This window comes from Choloepus didactylus, chromosome 7, assembly GCF_015220235.1.
Source record: "Choloepus didactylus isolate mChoDid1 chromosome 7, mChoDid1.pri, whole genome shotgun sequence".
NCBI lineage: Eukaryota > Metazoa > Chordata > Mammalia > Pilosa > Megalonychidae > Choloepus > Choloepus didactylus.
The window spans coordinates 83864745-83880359 of record NC_051313.1 but is presented as its reverse complement, the minus strand read 5'-3'; the positions used below and the strand labels follow the sequence as shown (position 1 = coordinate 83880359).

General features: G+C 35.8%; 1 protein-coding gene across 5 annotated transcripts in view; it reads right to left on the bottom strand.

Moving 5' to 3' along the window:
• The window catches only part of COL9A1 (collagen type IX alpha 1 chain), a 126550-nt gene that overhangs the window by 27964 nt on the left and 82971 nt on the right, over window positions 1–15615 (bottom strand). For all 5 annotated transcript variants that reach the window (XM_037843735.1, XM_037843736.1, XM_037843737.1 and 2 more), the window contains 10 exons: window positions 11405–11458; window positions 8854–8907; window positions 5914–5967; window positions 4522–4575; window positions 4331–4384; window positions 4139–4192; window positions 3682–3735; window positions 2636–2680; window positions 1533–1586; window positions 1376–1429 (listed from right to left, as the gene is read on the bottom strand). In XM_037843735.1, the coding sequence (XP_037699663.1) occupies window positions 1376–1429; window positions 1533–1586; window positions 2636–2680; window positions 3682–3735; window positions 4139–4192; window positions 4331–4384; window positions 4522–4575; window positions 5914–5967; window positions 8854–8907; window positions 11405–11458 (531 nt within the window). The remainder of the gene's footprint in view (window positions 1–1375; window positions 1430–1532; window positions 1587–2635; window positions 2681–3681; window positions 3736–4138; window positions 4193–4330; window positions 4385–4521; window positions 4576–5913; window positions 5968–8853; window positions 8908–11404; window positions 11459–15615) is intronic.

Below are 15615 nucleotides of genomic sequence, written 5' to 3'. Positions count from 1 at the left end.
ATTATATAGTTTGTATTTCTCTCTAGTGTAGGTTTAAATATTCCCTCTCACACAGAGGCAGATAGAAATCTCTGTAAACTATAACCATAACAGCTTCTTGGCAAATTATCGACAGAGGTAAAATTCCAGGGCCTGGGTCAGGGGGGTAGAAAGGCAAGCAGCTTAGATCAATCAGCAGCACATCATACATGGAGCTCTGTGTTGAGGCTGTGGGTGATGAGGAGGGTATTGGGGCTATAAGCCAGAATTCTGTAATCTCAGGAGCACATAATCTTCAGAAAACCGGGGGGCAGATCAGCATGGCACATACCCCAGTTAGAATTGTGAACAAACACATTCCACTGAGAGAAAGCCCTGGCGAGTTCCGAAAAACCTGGGAGGGCAAAATGGACCAGGAGCCACCAGCAAGTGTGAGTGATGAAAGCCAGAAGCATGACGCAAGAAGTAAAAATAGGTACTCCCATGAACTCACTGGAGAAGCAGAAAAACCCAGTGTTTTTTGCTGTGGTGTTGGCAAACGTTGTAAAAAACCTGTTTCAATTAGCCCTAGTCCACTAGCAGGACATTAGGAATATGTCCTCATTCCTTCCACTGGGCTCTAGAGTTTGAGATTTGAGGGAAAAACTTATCAAACTTGTGAGGAATTGTTGAGAATGTGTGAACTTATTTACAAGACTGAATTTAATGATGTAAAATGAAATAAAGCGTGGGATAACCATACAATGGAATATTATTTAGCAATGAAGAAGAATGAAGCACTGACACATACTATGACAGTGATGAACCTTGAAAACATTACGCTAAGTGAAAGAAGCCAGACACAGACACACACAAAAATTATATATTATATGATATCACTTATATGAAATTTCCAAAGTAATCTATCAAGACAGAAAGTGAATTAGTGGTTGCCGAGGGCTGGAAAGATTGGGAGGAAACGAGGAATGACTGCAGATAGGTACAGAGTTTCTTTTTTGGGTTGAAGGTAATGCTTTAAAATTGACTGTGTTGATTGTGCAACTCCATGAATATACTAATAATCAATGAACTGTAAACTTTCAATGGGCAAATTGTACAGTATATGAATTATATCTGAAAAGTTGTTTTAAAAAAGCACAGTAAAATATTTCCTTTAGCATGGGATGAGAGCAAAAAGGGTCCTTACATTTTTCTAAGTACTTCATTTAATTTCCATTTTCTCAAAAGAAGACTTCTACTGCCTATCTAAATAGCATTCCCATTTCATTGTCTAGTCTGGACTAGCACATGCTCAAACGTCAGAAGGCATTCATGCATGAATAAATGAAGGAATACCCAGCAAAGCCCTGAGCCTGAGAAGCACTTTGAAAGAGCTCTGCAGAAGAAAAGTACTCACGGGAAGCCCCCGAGGTCCTCGGGGTCCCACCTCGCCTGGAGGCCCCTGTTGACCCTGTTATGAGGAAGGCAGGTAGAAAAAAAGTTAATAGCCCCTGATCTTTTGCTTGGTGATCACAATGGTTTATAGCTTACAGAAAGGGAAAATGGCATCTTACCGGTTTGCCTGAATATCCCAATTGACCAGGCTTTCCTGGAGCACCTGTGTTACCCTAAAAGGTAAAATGCAACACTCAAAGTAATTCAGACTGTAAGCAAGCATAATCATCAACACAACCCCCCTTACACAGATTGAGTATGTCTTAGATTTAAATAGCATTAACTCCCTTATTTCACATTGAGAATTTGGGAGGCTGTAGAACCTCTTTCTGGATGTCGTTTAGATTCAGGATACTGTCTGTTAGTCCCAGAAGTATATTAAAGGTCAAATGTCAAAAAATGAAGGTCTTTAACTATGCAAGAAAATTAAAGGATTCTCTCTTCATTGTGTACATCTTTCCTTTACCACCTCCAATACACTTTTTTGAGTTCTTTGTACTTCACACTGACACTATTTTGATTATAAAAAATTCGGTCAGCATGAGGAAAAAAGATGTGATGTTAAGAAAATCCTTCCAGCAAGCTGGAAAGAGTGCATATCTGGATATGCCATCTCCATTATCAATTGCTCACAGTCTGCTTATAAGGGCCCATCTCTGCTCAACACGCTGCAGACCACCAAGTTAAGTTAACTATGATTGGAGACATGTTGCCATGTAATCTAATAGACAGCAATTTCTACATTATTCAAATTTGAGCTATTTTATTCCAAAATAAAGCTGTATTTTATCCCTTTAATTTTTCCTTCCCCTGTTACTTTCAATTGTTTGCATTTTACTTCTGTATAAAATATAAGTACTAGTTGTTCGGTATATGAACAAAATGCCTAATATCTTTTTACTTTATGCTAAATTATCTCTGTAATATTCACTGACAAAAGTTCCATGGCTTAATAACATCTTTCTTATTTTAAGTGATAAGGAACAATAAAACTTTCTCTATTTTATACTGGCAAAAGATGACATTTTCACAAAGGAGGTCTAATCAGCAATGATTTTTCAAAGAAGTTAGCATTTAAAGCCTTAAAACATTTATATTTTGATTTCTGCATAGGGTCCAATATAAAATAAAAGGTAGGTGTAAATATTAAATATTAAGAAAATATATTGATAAAACAATAAATAAGAAAGAAAAATATTAATTAAAAATTTTAATATCTTACTTTTTCACCAGCAATGCCCTTTGCACCAGGAATTCCAGGTACACCCTAAAAGAATGCACAGAGTCTGGGTTTAATCATGTGTTCTAAGAATCCATGAGGTGCCAAGTCCACTACATGCTACTGCACAACCTCAAAGGCTTCAGTGTTAGGGAGAGTCCTCCGAGTTCCCCAGTTCTGGAAAGTCAGTTATTGAACTACCCACAGTGTCGAGAGCTATTACCTTACTCCACCTACCTTATAAGACTGAAACTCCACAAAGCAAGTCCTATGTCTAATGAAACTAAAGTTGCTTTCAAAGGATGAACTTGGAAATTAGAATCCAACAGGACCTGTTACTGGCGGGACAAAGACAATAGGGAGAGGGCCTGGTTTCATGTATAGATGATATGAGGACTATAGAAAATGCTGGGCTTTCTGGTCAGAAAAAAAAAATGGCAGGAGAATGCTGAGCCTAACTCAGATTTGGTACTGTTGGGAGTCCTAATATTCTCCCACTTATTGCTTAAAAAGTGTCACATGTCACAATAAATTGGAAGCCCAGTCCCCGGTACTATCCAGTATCCTTTATCAACTTGAAACTTCGGCCTTCCAAGAGCCAGGAACATACATGGTGTAATTCACGTAAACTTCTAGCCACATTAATGCAAAGAGACACCAATTTGAATGATTCCTAAGAGCACATAATCCAAAACTGAAACCTTATATCTCACATTGCTCCCTGAGCATACCCTTGACCCTCCTGTGGCTCAACCCCACTAACAAGAACTCCAGAACTGGTTAAAAGTAGGAAAAAGTATATGACCCAGGCTTATAGTTAGTCAAAAAAAAAAAAAAAAAAAAGTAAGGATGACTGGGGGAACTAGTAAGAGAAGAGAGATCCAAAACATAAAATTAAAGCTCAACCATTCAGAGAAAATGTATAAAAATGTAAAATTGAAACATCATATCTGCCCCAGAACTTATCAAATTTTGTAACATCTCTCCCAAAATTCACATCTTCAAAACACATCTATAAATCAATAAACATTTAAAAAGCCACTACTTACAGGTAATCCCTGCAATCCTGCATCACCAGGAGGCCCAGGTTTCCCTGGTTCACCCTGAAATAAAAATTGTGACCACATCATTGAATGAACTGCTGTATTTCAGAGCCTCTTGGTAAAAGGATCATCCCAACAGTTGACCTTACATGCACCTTTGTAATGTGACCCAGTTCAGGGTGGGAGGTGGGGTTAGGACTTAGGGCATAAATTCAATCAAAATGCAGAATTTCCCTCAGCCTACTTTCATCAACAGGGTAATTTTACTGAGTTCCTGAAAACAAGCAAATAAATATACTACTCTAATAAGTATTGTGTGTTTGACACTTGACTAAAAAATTAAAGAAGGGAAAAAGCTGAAGTCAGGTAAATAAACCTCCTGGTAGTGTAGTGATGGAAATGCTACGCTCGGGTGGCCAGGGCAGATGGCCTCATTCACTCTTGGACCAAATCACACAGCTACCTTTGTTCCAGGCATTCCAGGTATCCCGTCACGGCCATCCACGCCTGGCAAGCCCTAAAGGAACACACACACACAAAAAAACACTGTCCCTTAGAAGCAGTCATATTCTTCTCCCCTTTATTTTCTAAAGTTTTATTACAAGTTAGGAACCACTTTTAAAAATGTGCTTGATGACTACTGCTCAGGACCTACCGTGTCTCCTTTGGGCCCAGGGAGGCCAGGAATTCCTCTAGAACCTTGAGGGCCCTACAGGGAAGAAGGGAAAGGACAGGCAAGTACTCAATTATAACAACACTTAGGACACGGCAAACAGATAAGCATAATGGACAGATGACATTGAAAATGAACGATGCTCATGGTGATTAAGACTAATCTGAACTCACTCTATCGCCCTTGGGACCTGCTTCTCCTGGAGGTCCTCTTTGTCCCTGATCACCCTATAAGAAAGTAAAATTTTATTAATATAAGCAAAATTTACTTATTAATAAATTTTTTAAAGTGATAAAGCACCATCACATTATCTAACTAGTGCTCCTTCATCCTAATGGCTTTGCTCTATCATGGATGTCTAGGTCAAGAAATCTTTCTATAAAAATTACGTCTTCCAAATTTATATTCCTACCAATTTCAATCATTTTCAATGCATGGCAGAGAATGTATATAATTCTGTGCTCTTTGGATGTATGCATAAAATAAAATTAAGGTTCATACTGCAGATAATCTTGATACAATAACCAAGTCTACATATCAGCTAACCTCACTGACCCTTATAATGGGTTTGGATTAGTTACCAATCTTATCCCCCACATTATTTAATTCCCTAGTCAATAATACTGATTTCTGTCAAAATTACCCTGCTAATGTTAATATAATATATATGGTACAGGTGATAATAGATGAGAGGATAAAACATCCTAAAATACAACTTTTGTTGAATTTCTTAACTACTCTAAAACCTCGAATGGCTCCCTACTGCTACTGGATCAGTTCAAACTGCTCAGATTGGCATTACACACTCTCCATAAAGTGGTTCTACCTTATCTATTCAACTTCATTTCTTAATACAGACTTCCTACTTCAGGCAAGGACAGCCTGGGACAGCTCATACACCCCCATCTCCACCAACAATGCTGCTTCCCACCAGAACTCTGCTGTTTCCCTGCCAGACCAATCTTCCTCTCAGGTCCTCTTACTACATGGAATTACCTCAACCACAAGCTCTAGCACTTGATCTCGTAACATACCATTTACTTACATTCCGTCTTTCCCACTGGAACGTAATGACCTTGACATTGGGAAATTCTATTTTACTTATACCTTTTCTATATTTTATGTGGTATAAATGGTTAGCTTTTTTCTCTGTTGCATCCATGTACACACAGCATTCAAAATACGGAATAATGAGATCAGAAACCATAGAGAAGGAAAAGAACACAACTGCCCAGGAACTAGAAATGAGATGGTTACTGCAACTCTAAGCATCCTGGCAACCAAAGAAAAGGAAAATCACAGAAAACATGAATACTTAACAATTTGACTTATGCAGAAAACAAAAACCCAAATCAAGTCAAAAAATATCTCCCTGCATCAAAAAAAAGAGATGTCAATTAAGAAAAATTTTAAATAAATACAAAAACTATCGCCCATTTTTCCACCCTAATTATTCACATGTAAAACAATTGCACACATACATATATATACATATAGCAAAAAAAAATCTTTCACTGCTAAAAACAAAATCTATAATTGGTTTTTAGGGAAAGCAAACCACTTACAGATGCACCAGGAACACCCTGAGGCCCAGGTTCACCATCTAAGCCCCGAGCACCCTGCAAAGAAACAAGACAAAGAAACAAACTGAGTTCAACCAAGTATGTGAAAGGCCACATCAGTCTTCTAAAGAACTTTAATAGCCAGATGAAAAGATTTTGTGGTTTTCATCTATATTTTGTTCATCAGTGCACCTGAAGAGCCTGTAATCAGACATACAGATGTGAAAACACCAGTTTACATCTACTCATTACACCAAAAGTACCTAAACACAATCTTTGGGTTGCTCTGGATATTTTAAGTTAGCACTGCATGCATTTTCAGTTAATTACATGAACAAAAACAATGGCATCTATTCATAGAACTTGGCAAACACACTGGAGAAGGCTGAGCGGCTGCTTTGGCAGCCACCTTCCTGGGCTTCTCAGAATGCCTACGGGAACTCATTAATGGTGAAGGCCACAGCAGCCACCCAAAAAGCAGCTGCCAAGCACGTTTCTGCTGCCACAGAATCAGAAGTCCAGCCATGTGATTCGGAAGAACGAACTGTTACAAGGACCTAACCACCCCCTCTCCCACGCTGGATAGAAGTTTGGTTCCATTTGTGTAAAGTAGCCGACCTATTTTCTCAACAATGGATCCACCCTACCAAGCAATAGCGTAAGAACTACCTAGCACTTTATAAATCTAATTAGCTTGCAATGATCTCTGACTTGACTATATATTGTACATATCACCTCCTTATTCTCATAAGAATCAAAATGTGATTCTGAAACAAAAACAGTCTTTTTTAATGCTCTCTATATATGCTAAATGACAAAATACAACTCCCTTAAGTCTTTTTCTCATCTACTAAGTGATTGAGAAGGTAGAGGGGCAACTGAAGTGAACAGGTGGTCTGCTAACAAACAGGGCTGAGCAGAGAAGGGGATAAATAAATGGAAAACATTCAAAAGAGTACTGAATATATATCAGGCCAAGAAAGCCAGGTGGACAGCATCTGCTGTAAGAATTAAAAATTAGAACATCTTTGATAGAAGGTTCAGACACAGGTAGAATCAGGAGAACACAACTGAAGTAGAGGTACCACAGAGCTTTGAAATGCTTTGATCCCTGAGAACCAGGCAGAAGGCATTCTACATTTGCCAGGGAAGAACACATTTGGGAGACCTGAAAAAGACCTTGAATTCATCACTCACCCTGCACTACACGAGCAGAGCCCAACCTCTGCATTATAGAAACGGCTTTGATGCACTCACTCTCTCGTTACCGTTCAGCATGAGCTCAGACCTACGTAGCTGTTACTAGGTAACCACTCCACTGGTCTGAGTTCATGAGTAAAGCTTTTTTTCTGAAAGCAATTTGATAGAAATCAGGGGAAATGAGAAATTTTGAAAAATGCTAACTAGAAAAATACCTCAAGTAAAGAGGGTATCAAGAACAGTGGTAAGTGGTTTCAAAGTGAGGGGTCACATATTTTAGGGAATGATTTAAATTCAGAAAAAGTGAAAGCCTGAGTATTGGCAGCTTCAAAATAAATGGGATTTATTATTTAATAAATGAATAGATGCACACGGAATGTTTTGTAAGCTAACATGAATCTAGAAACATGAATAAATCTAACATGCTTTTAAGAATACAAGTGTTTTTAGAGTTATTCTAAAGGAGCTGAAAGAGAAAACCAGGTAGAATGAAAATATTTAGAAGAGACAAAGCAAAAGGCTGGGGAAAAAACGAAGACAAAGAAAAGAATGGTAAATAAGACAGAGCTTCAATTCACAAAAATGTGCATCTCTTTAAAAAAGACTGAATTATATTTATTGAACACTACAATGCGCAAGTTATCCTTATTTAATTGTTAATTAAAGGCTCTGTGGTTCTATATGGAACTGATACAAATTAGCATAGAGGTTATAGAGAATGATGCCAGGCTCAGAGGTGGTGGTGGGTAAAGACGCTTTTTTTTTTTTTTATTTTCTGGGGCATACAAATGGGTTTTCCTAAGATACCTTCTAAGAAACAGTAACTGTTTTCTTAAAATCAGATGGAGACGTTATACTACACACACCTCCTACACACATACACACATGCAAATACACACAAAATAAAAAAAAATTCTGAGCATTTCATGAACATTCAGGCTTCTATTGCTTTTGCTTATGATATTCACTCAGCCAAGCATTACCTTCCCTCCGTCCTCCAACAGCTACACTCACTCTTCTAGGCCCAGCCGCCTGAGCGTGTCCAGTTCCCCTGTCAAGATTAGCCACTCCATCTCTACTCCCTCATACCACTTGCTCTCAGATTTATGTCTCTCTTGCTTCTAGTATAGCGAGCTATCTACTTGTGTGTCTCACCCAATACATAACAAACTTGCTGAAGACAAAGACCAAGCCTCATTCCTCTTTGACTCCCCCTGTTCTCTTGCATATTGCCTCACTAAGAAGTGCCAGGAGAACCTGGTCTCTGAGACAGGGCTGCGAGTGGACTGGTGTACTCCAGCCACAAGTATAGGACCCCTGTTGAGGGCAGGACTCAGGGATCAGCTTGGCAAGTGTCCTTGGGTGTATCTTCCCTTCTCTATCCTTTCCTCTTCTGTCCTTGCCTTGCTTGGCCAGAAGCACTCCAGACACTGTGGACCTAGCTAAACAATTTTCTATTCTAATTGAATAAAAGTCATTATCAGTTTTAACTAGAAGAGATAAAATATAACAACCCTACTTACTGTAATTTACCCAAGATAATTTAAAATATGCAATGCATGGCAAATGTCATTTTTATCATCTATGCTTACAATAGAAATGCAAAAACCTAACCAAACGTCTATAAAGTGTCAAATAAAAAGCGATGTTGCTGAATATAAGAAGTTATTTTTGAATGACCAAAACTTTAAATATTTAATATATTTTCATATTATATTATCATCAGTTATATTATCATCTTACTTTTTCCCCTTTGGCCCCAACTATGCCAGTGATGCCTCTCAAACCTTGAGCTCCCTGGAAATGTAAAAAGGAGAAGTGAGTTATTTAAGTTGAAGCACAAATTCTTTTATCTTACCACAAAAGCCAATCCAGAAGAAAGAAACATTTTTACAACCAAAAGTAATGCTAGGAAATGTTGACATTATATAAACAAACTTTCCTAGTTTAGAAAGAGAAGTCCAAGGAAAATGCTTTTGATGGTAAAACCCTTTTTAAAACCTCTGAAGACTTACACAAACCTGGAGTTGGCACAATTACTGATGACAAAAAAGTAAATAACAACATAAAAGGAATTATGGTCTTGTATTTGACTTATCTTTCAATGTGCATACAGAACTTACATGGTCATTGCACTTCCTTCTTGGTTTATAACTTGGTGACTTTGGAACTTAGAATAATTTTTACCCACCAATGTACGCCATTAAAGACAATTATGACCCTAGGCCAGCCCACAAATAATATATTTGGAGCTGGAGTCTGCATCAACCACTTGAAGTCACTATTCATTACACTATTTATATGATAAAAGGCATTCTGAAATCCAACTAGGGCAATAGGAACCCATCTCACCCCATCCCAAGCATCATTTTTATATGTATTCATGAAAATGATGGGGTATAGTGTTCTTTCTAGGATCCCTTCCAATGCTGAAATATCACCATTCTTGAACTATCTGGCCCCACAGCAGCAGAGCTGCAGAAATGGATCCTGTAAAGGGTGAGCCTGGGTGTCCCTTGGGAACAGCAGTGAATAGATGCCCCATCAGAGGGTGAGATGGCTACTTCTGGAAAATTCACTAACTGTCCACATTGGCTAAAAATAAAGTAGTCCTGGACCAGTCATTTCCCTTGTGTTCCCGCTTTGAGGAAAAGGGCTAATTCCGTGCCAACTCCTCACAGTTATCTATTTTGTGTAGAGCAGTCAGGCAAAATGTGACTTTCAAATGTGCAGATGATCCAGCTTAGGATATCCACTTAGGATAAAAAGTGAGATATAGCCATATCAGATTAAAGCCACTCTTTCACATGTAACTCATATACTGACTCCAAAGATGATTCTATAAGAAGCCTTCCAACAATATTTGGATTAAGAGCAGTGACATTAGAACACCATCTATAGTCTCTCAAGGTGACTGACTACATGGAAGGATAGAGGATAGAGTTTGTGTATAAATGTCCCAAGAAGCACATTTTTAAAAATAATCTGAATATTGCTTTATTGGTGCATGTACATTTAAAAGTGAAAATCTGTGAATTACATGTTGACATATCTACTCCCCAACACCAGAAAGTTAACAAGCACTAACCTGTAACAAGTAGACCCATGCAGCACCAAACATAGATCCTTAATCCATGAAAACACTTTTTTAAATGTGTGAAAAATTCTGTTCTGAGGATCGCGGGGAATGGTTTAAAAAATAATTTTAAGCCCCTACCAAATTTTCATCAGATCTAAAAGATGGCATGTCTTTTACACTATTTATTCCTATCTACCACCAGAGAAATAGAGTCCTGATTATCTCACATCTAAGGCTCAGAGAAAGCAAACTTTTAGAAAAAATGCCATGGACTCCTCCACAGATTCCCTTAAAATTCTTGCATGGTCTAAAAGCAGAGACTATTTCTTCCTGATCCTCTGACTCATTTCCTTTAGCTTCATTTCCCTTAAGCTCTAAGGTAAACACTAATCTGCATAGCTCTTTGAGTTCTTTCTAAAAGGACATTTGTGTAGGAAACAGCAGAGCAGGTGAAGGTAGCCCCGTGCTTGTCTTCCCTAATGCTTTAGTTTCTGAGGATAGGACCTGAGCTTCCCTTTTTCATAGTTTGTAGCTTGACTAGCTGCAATATTCAATGAATATTCTGAAATTATTATTCTCATAATTATTATTCATTTTGATGAGAAAAAAGATGTAACAATTCCATTTTCATATAGTGCAAAAACAATGTAAATTCTGATACAACAAATATTTTAAATTGAAGAAATCCGATGTCCCATATTATCTTACTGTGTGTATTACTGCAGCAATCTGCCAAAGCACAAGGGACCAACGTTTTATTAAAAAATATGATTAAAAGCAATTAAAAATGCTCTAATTATAGTGATTACATGCTGGAATAAGCTCCTTAATCCTGTGGATAGTACACATACTGCATATTCAGGGTACCCCAAATTTTCTCATTATATCATGTAATAGTACTATAGAACATGAAAGACACAAATCATCCTCTTGTGCTAATATTTGCTTTCAGATTGACTGGCCCTGAAATCTAGTAAATGAATGTATATAATTATAGATAAAACTTTTCTGTTAAAAAAGTGCTTGAATGTACAAAGGGAGCCTCTCAAAAATAATGGTAATCTCCCAAAGCTGGCTTCGTGAAAAATGGAGAAGACCTATTAATGTAATGGTTTTAATTCAGATGCTATATAGAAAATATTACAAGATTCGTGAAAAAAAAAAAAGGATATTTGCATATCCTAGTTAAATATATATATTTTTTAAATACTTTACCGGAGGTCCTTGAGCTCCTACTTCCCCCAATTCCCCCTGGTCACCTTCTTCACCCTAAAAAAACAACAGGGAAAAGCACACCAAATGTTATCCTAGCAAATAAACATAGTTATAGGCTTGGTCTAACACAGTATATTTTAAATTCATTTGGTATCCCCTGAATTATTCTACTATATACTTTTCTTAAATTTATTTTATATGGGTAATCTAGATTCACTGTAGAACACTGAATCCCACCCCAATCCCACCATCCAACTATAAATACCAGTAATATTTTTAGATGCTAGTCTTTCAAAGTTTTTCTCTGCACTGGACACAGAGAGAGAGTGAGAAAGAGAGCATGCATGCATTCATATTCTGTGTATGTATATGTTATTGGAAAAATGTGATCATACTATACAAACTATTTGATAAACCTCAATATTTTTTAACTATGGTTTTCATTTAACTTTTCTTATTTTAATTTTTGTAACATATAAAATTTTTTGTTCAAGAATTCGTAGGTTTACAGAAAAATTATGCAGCAAGTACTAAGTTCTCATATAACCCCCACCTCACACCCACAGCTTTCCCTATTATTATCACTTCACATTAGTGTGGTACTTTTGTTACAATTGATGAAAAATATTATCATAATTTACTAATAACTGTAGTCCATATTTTACTTTAAGGTCCACTGTTTGTATAGTACAGTTCTATGAGTTTTTAAAATTTTTATTCTGGTAACATATATACAACCTAAAATTTCCCATTTTAACCTCTTTCAAATATACACTTCAGTGATATCAATATTCAAAATGACATGCTACCACTACCACCATCCATTACAAAACTTTTCTATCACCCCAAACAGAAACTCTTAACTTATTTAGCATTAACTCCCCATTCCCTACCTCACCTAGACCACTAGTAACCAGTATTCTAGTTTTCCTCTCTACAAATTTGCATATTCTAATTATTTCCCTTGATGAGATCATACAATATTTGTCTTTTTGTGTCTGACTTATTTCAGTCAGCATAATGTCTTCAAGGTTCATCCATGTCACAGCATGCATCAGAACTTTCATTCTTTTTTGTGGCTGAATAATATTCCATTGTTTGTATATACCACATTTTATTTATCCATTCATTGATTGATGAAAACTTGGGTTGCTTCCATCGTTTAGCAATTGTGAATAATGCCACTATAAACATCAGTGTGCAGGTATCTGCTCAACTCCCTGCTTTCAATTCTTTTAGATATATACCTAGAAGGTGGGGTTGTTAGGTTGTATGGTAACCCAATGCTTAACTTTCTGAGGAACCAATAAACTGTTTTCTGTAGCAGCTGCACCATTTTATATTCCCACCAACAAATGAGTGTTTCTCCACAATTCTCCTACACTTATTTTCCAATTTTCCAAACACAATTTTTAAATATATTTAAATCAATCTTTTCTTTCACCCCAATACCCATGATTTCATGCATGAAAAGGCCTTCTACATCTCCCTAACATATAAATATCCATCTATATTTTCTTCTTAGTATTTTCATGGTTTTATTACTTACATAGAAATCTTTAATCATCAGTAGTTTATTTTGGTGTAAAATATAAGTATCTATCCTTTTTTCCAAGTACTTGGTTACCTGTTCTGATACCATTTATTGAATGATAGATTCTTTCCACACAGGTTGGAAATTTTACCTTTAACATATACTAAATTGTCAAATATACTTGGATCTAGACTTGTTATTCTGCTCTACTCTTCCACTGTATGATGTTGTGAACACCACAATTTAATTATTGAAGTTTTATAATGCATTTTAATATAAGTAAAGAGAATTCCCTTATCTTTATTTTTTATTTATAGTTATTCTTATTTTTCAGATTTCCTAAATATTTACTCTTCCAGAGGAACTTTAGAATTGGTCAAATCTTCACAAAAATCCTATTTGCTTTGTATTGGGACTATGTTAAATTAACAGATTATTATGGTGAGAATTTAAATTTTTACAGTATTGAGTCTTAATTTACCCTAGAACACAATGTAATCCCCTATTTAGTCAAATATTTTCTTTTCTCTTACTTTCCTCAATAAAGTTTTGCTCTTTTCTTTATATTAGTCTTAGATGTTTCTTGTTAAGTTTTGACCAATGTTTTTAGATATTTGGCTGCTACTGCCAATAGAATCTTTATCCATTGTATTTTCTAATTATTGTTTTGATTTTTGCTATTAATTTTGCAACTTCTGATTTACTTTAAAATGTTAGGATATTTCAAAAAGAAGTCCAAATCCTGTTCCTTATAGAAATACTACTTTATAGACTGAAGAAAAGTTAATTTCTCAAGTTTTACTTTTTTGCAATAAATGTACTTCCCTACATCTGTGGTAATATATATCTTATGTTGTGAAGTTATCATGAGAAAAATCTTCATTTTCAATACTTTGTACATAATATTACATTCTATGCTTAACTTTCTGAGGAACCAATAAACTATTTTCCACAGCAGCTGCACCATTTTATATTCCCACCAACAACAAATGAGTGTTCCTATTTCTCCACATCTCTCCAAAACTTATTTTCCAATTTTCCTACACAATTTTTAAATATATTTAAATCAATCCATTTCTATTCTTTATTACATATTTCAATTCATTCATTTTCTTGCTCTCACAGATTATAACATATGTATAGATTTTCACAAACAAAAATGAAAGAATATTAAAAATTTAACAGCAGTATTAATATAGAAAATTGGGGCATATAATGCAAAGAACTGTTAAGCATAAATCACTTATGCTTGATTTTTGAATGAATTATGAGGGTTGTACATAATGGTTTAGTCTCATAATTATATTCAGATTATATCCCATAAGAACAAATGATTGACAGTGGGAAGAGGTGATCCAAATAGGGAAGCCAGTGAATTAGCTAGTTTATAGAATTGAGAATCAACACATATGTATAATTAAATACTATCTGTAGTCGCTTATGTAGCGACGAAAATAATCAGGATTGCTATGCTCACTGTAATTTTTCATTAGCAGGGTTTGTGGTATTTTTCCATAGTTTCTCCATAAACCTTGGAGTTATGTATTTGAATTAAATATTTTGCCTGCAGATGTATATTACACAACTTATCAATAACAACAAGGTTAAGTGATAAATTTAGCAGGGACAACTTATTATCATTTTACTGGAAGATTTTAGACTATACATTCTTATATTTACTTAAAAATTTTTTATTTTAAAAATCTTCATTAGCTGATTTACAGAGTAAACCCAGAACAAAATTGTGGGTCTGAATACAAACTTCAGGCCTCCAGGTTCTTAATTCTTTATCACTGTGCTTTCAGTTTACACTTGAGTGCATCTGTTAGCTCTTCCAAAGTCCATTGTTCAATGAACTGACTTGTCATTCTGCCTTCAGTTTATAAAGACACTACCTAAGGTTTTAAGTAACAAAAACTGTGAAATAAATTAAAAGAATTTAAAACAACTTCAGTGAAAAATCTGGCAAATTACCTGATATACCAACCAATTCTCCAGGTTCTTCACTGAAGACCAAACCAAATTTGAGAGTTCAGATAACTAACTTGATGGGGTATTGAAAACACTAATCTCATAGAAAGGGTTGGAGAGAAACCAGATTGGCAGCTCCATCTTCAAATAATGTGGGATGGAGAAGTAGAAGTTCCCCCAAAGAAAAAGTGGTCACAAAATGAAGGAGGAAGGGATGCAGGGCAGTCAAAAATAACAGAAATCTGCTATAACTGCTTTACTTAGATGTATTATTTCATGAACATCTTGTGATGTGATTTAATATTCTTGCATACCTGTTTTTTTGTGTGATTTTACGATATTCTGTTATAGTGTGGATATGCCATAGCTAATTTAAACAGTTTCCCATTGTTGGATATATTTTGGTTCACTGATGTGCCCCCAACATTTAGAATGAGCCCCGGTACAAAGCAGGTGCTTAATAAATGTTTGTTGAATTTTTTAAATTACAAATTTTAAGGTTCAATGGAGGAATTCGGCAAATGGAGAAATTTCCAAACCACTCATTTTTTTTCCTGTTTTCTCCAATTTGACATCAGGAACTCAGATGTTGTAGTCAAGATGAATAAAATGCCTCAACTATTCAGAGCCTAAGTAATAAAAGATTTAAAATAAATGTCCAAACTGTAATAGGAAACAGAAAATTGGCTTTTTTATCCTAACTATT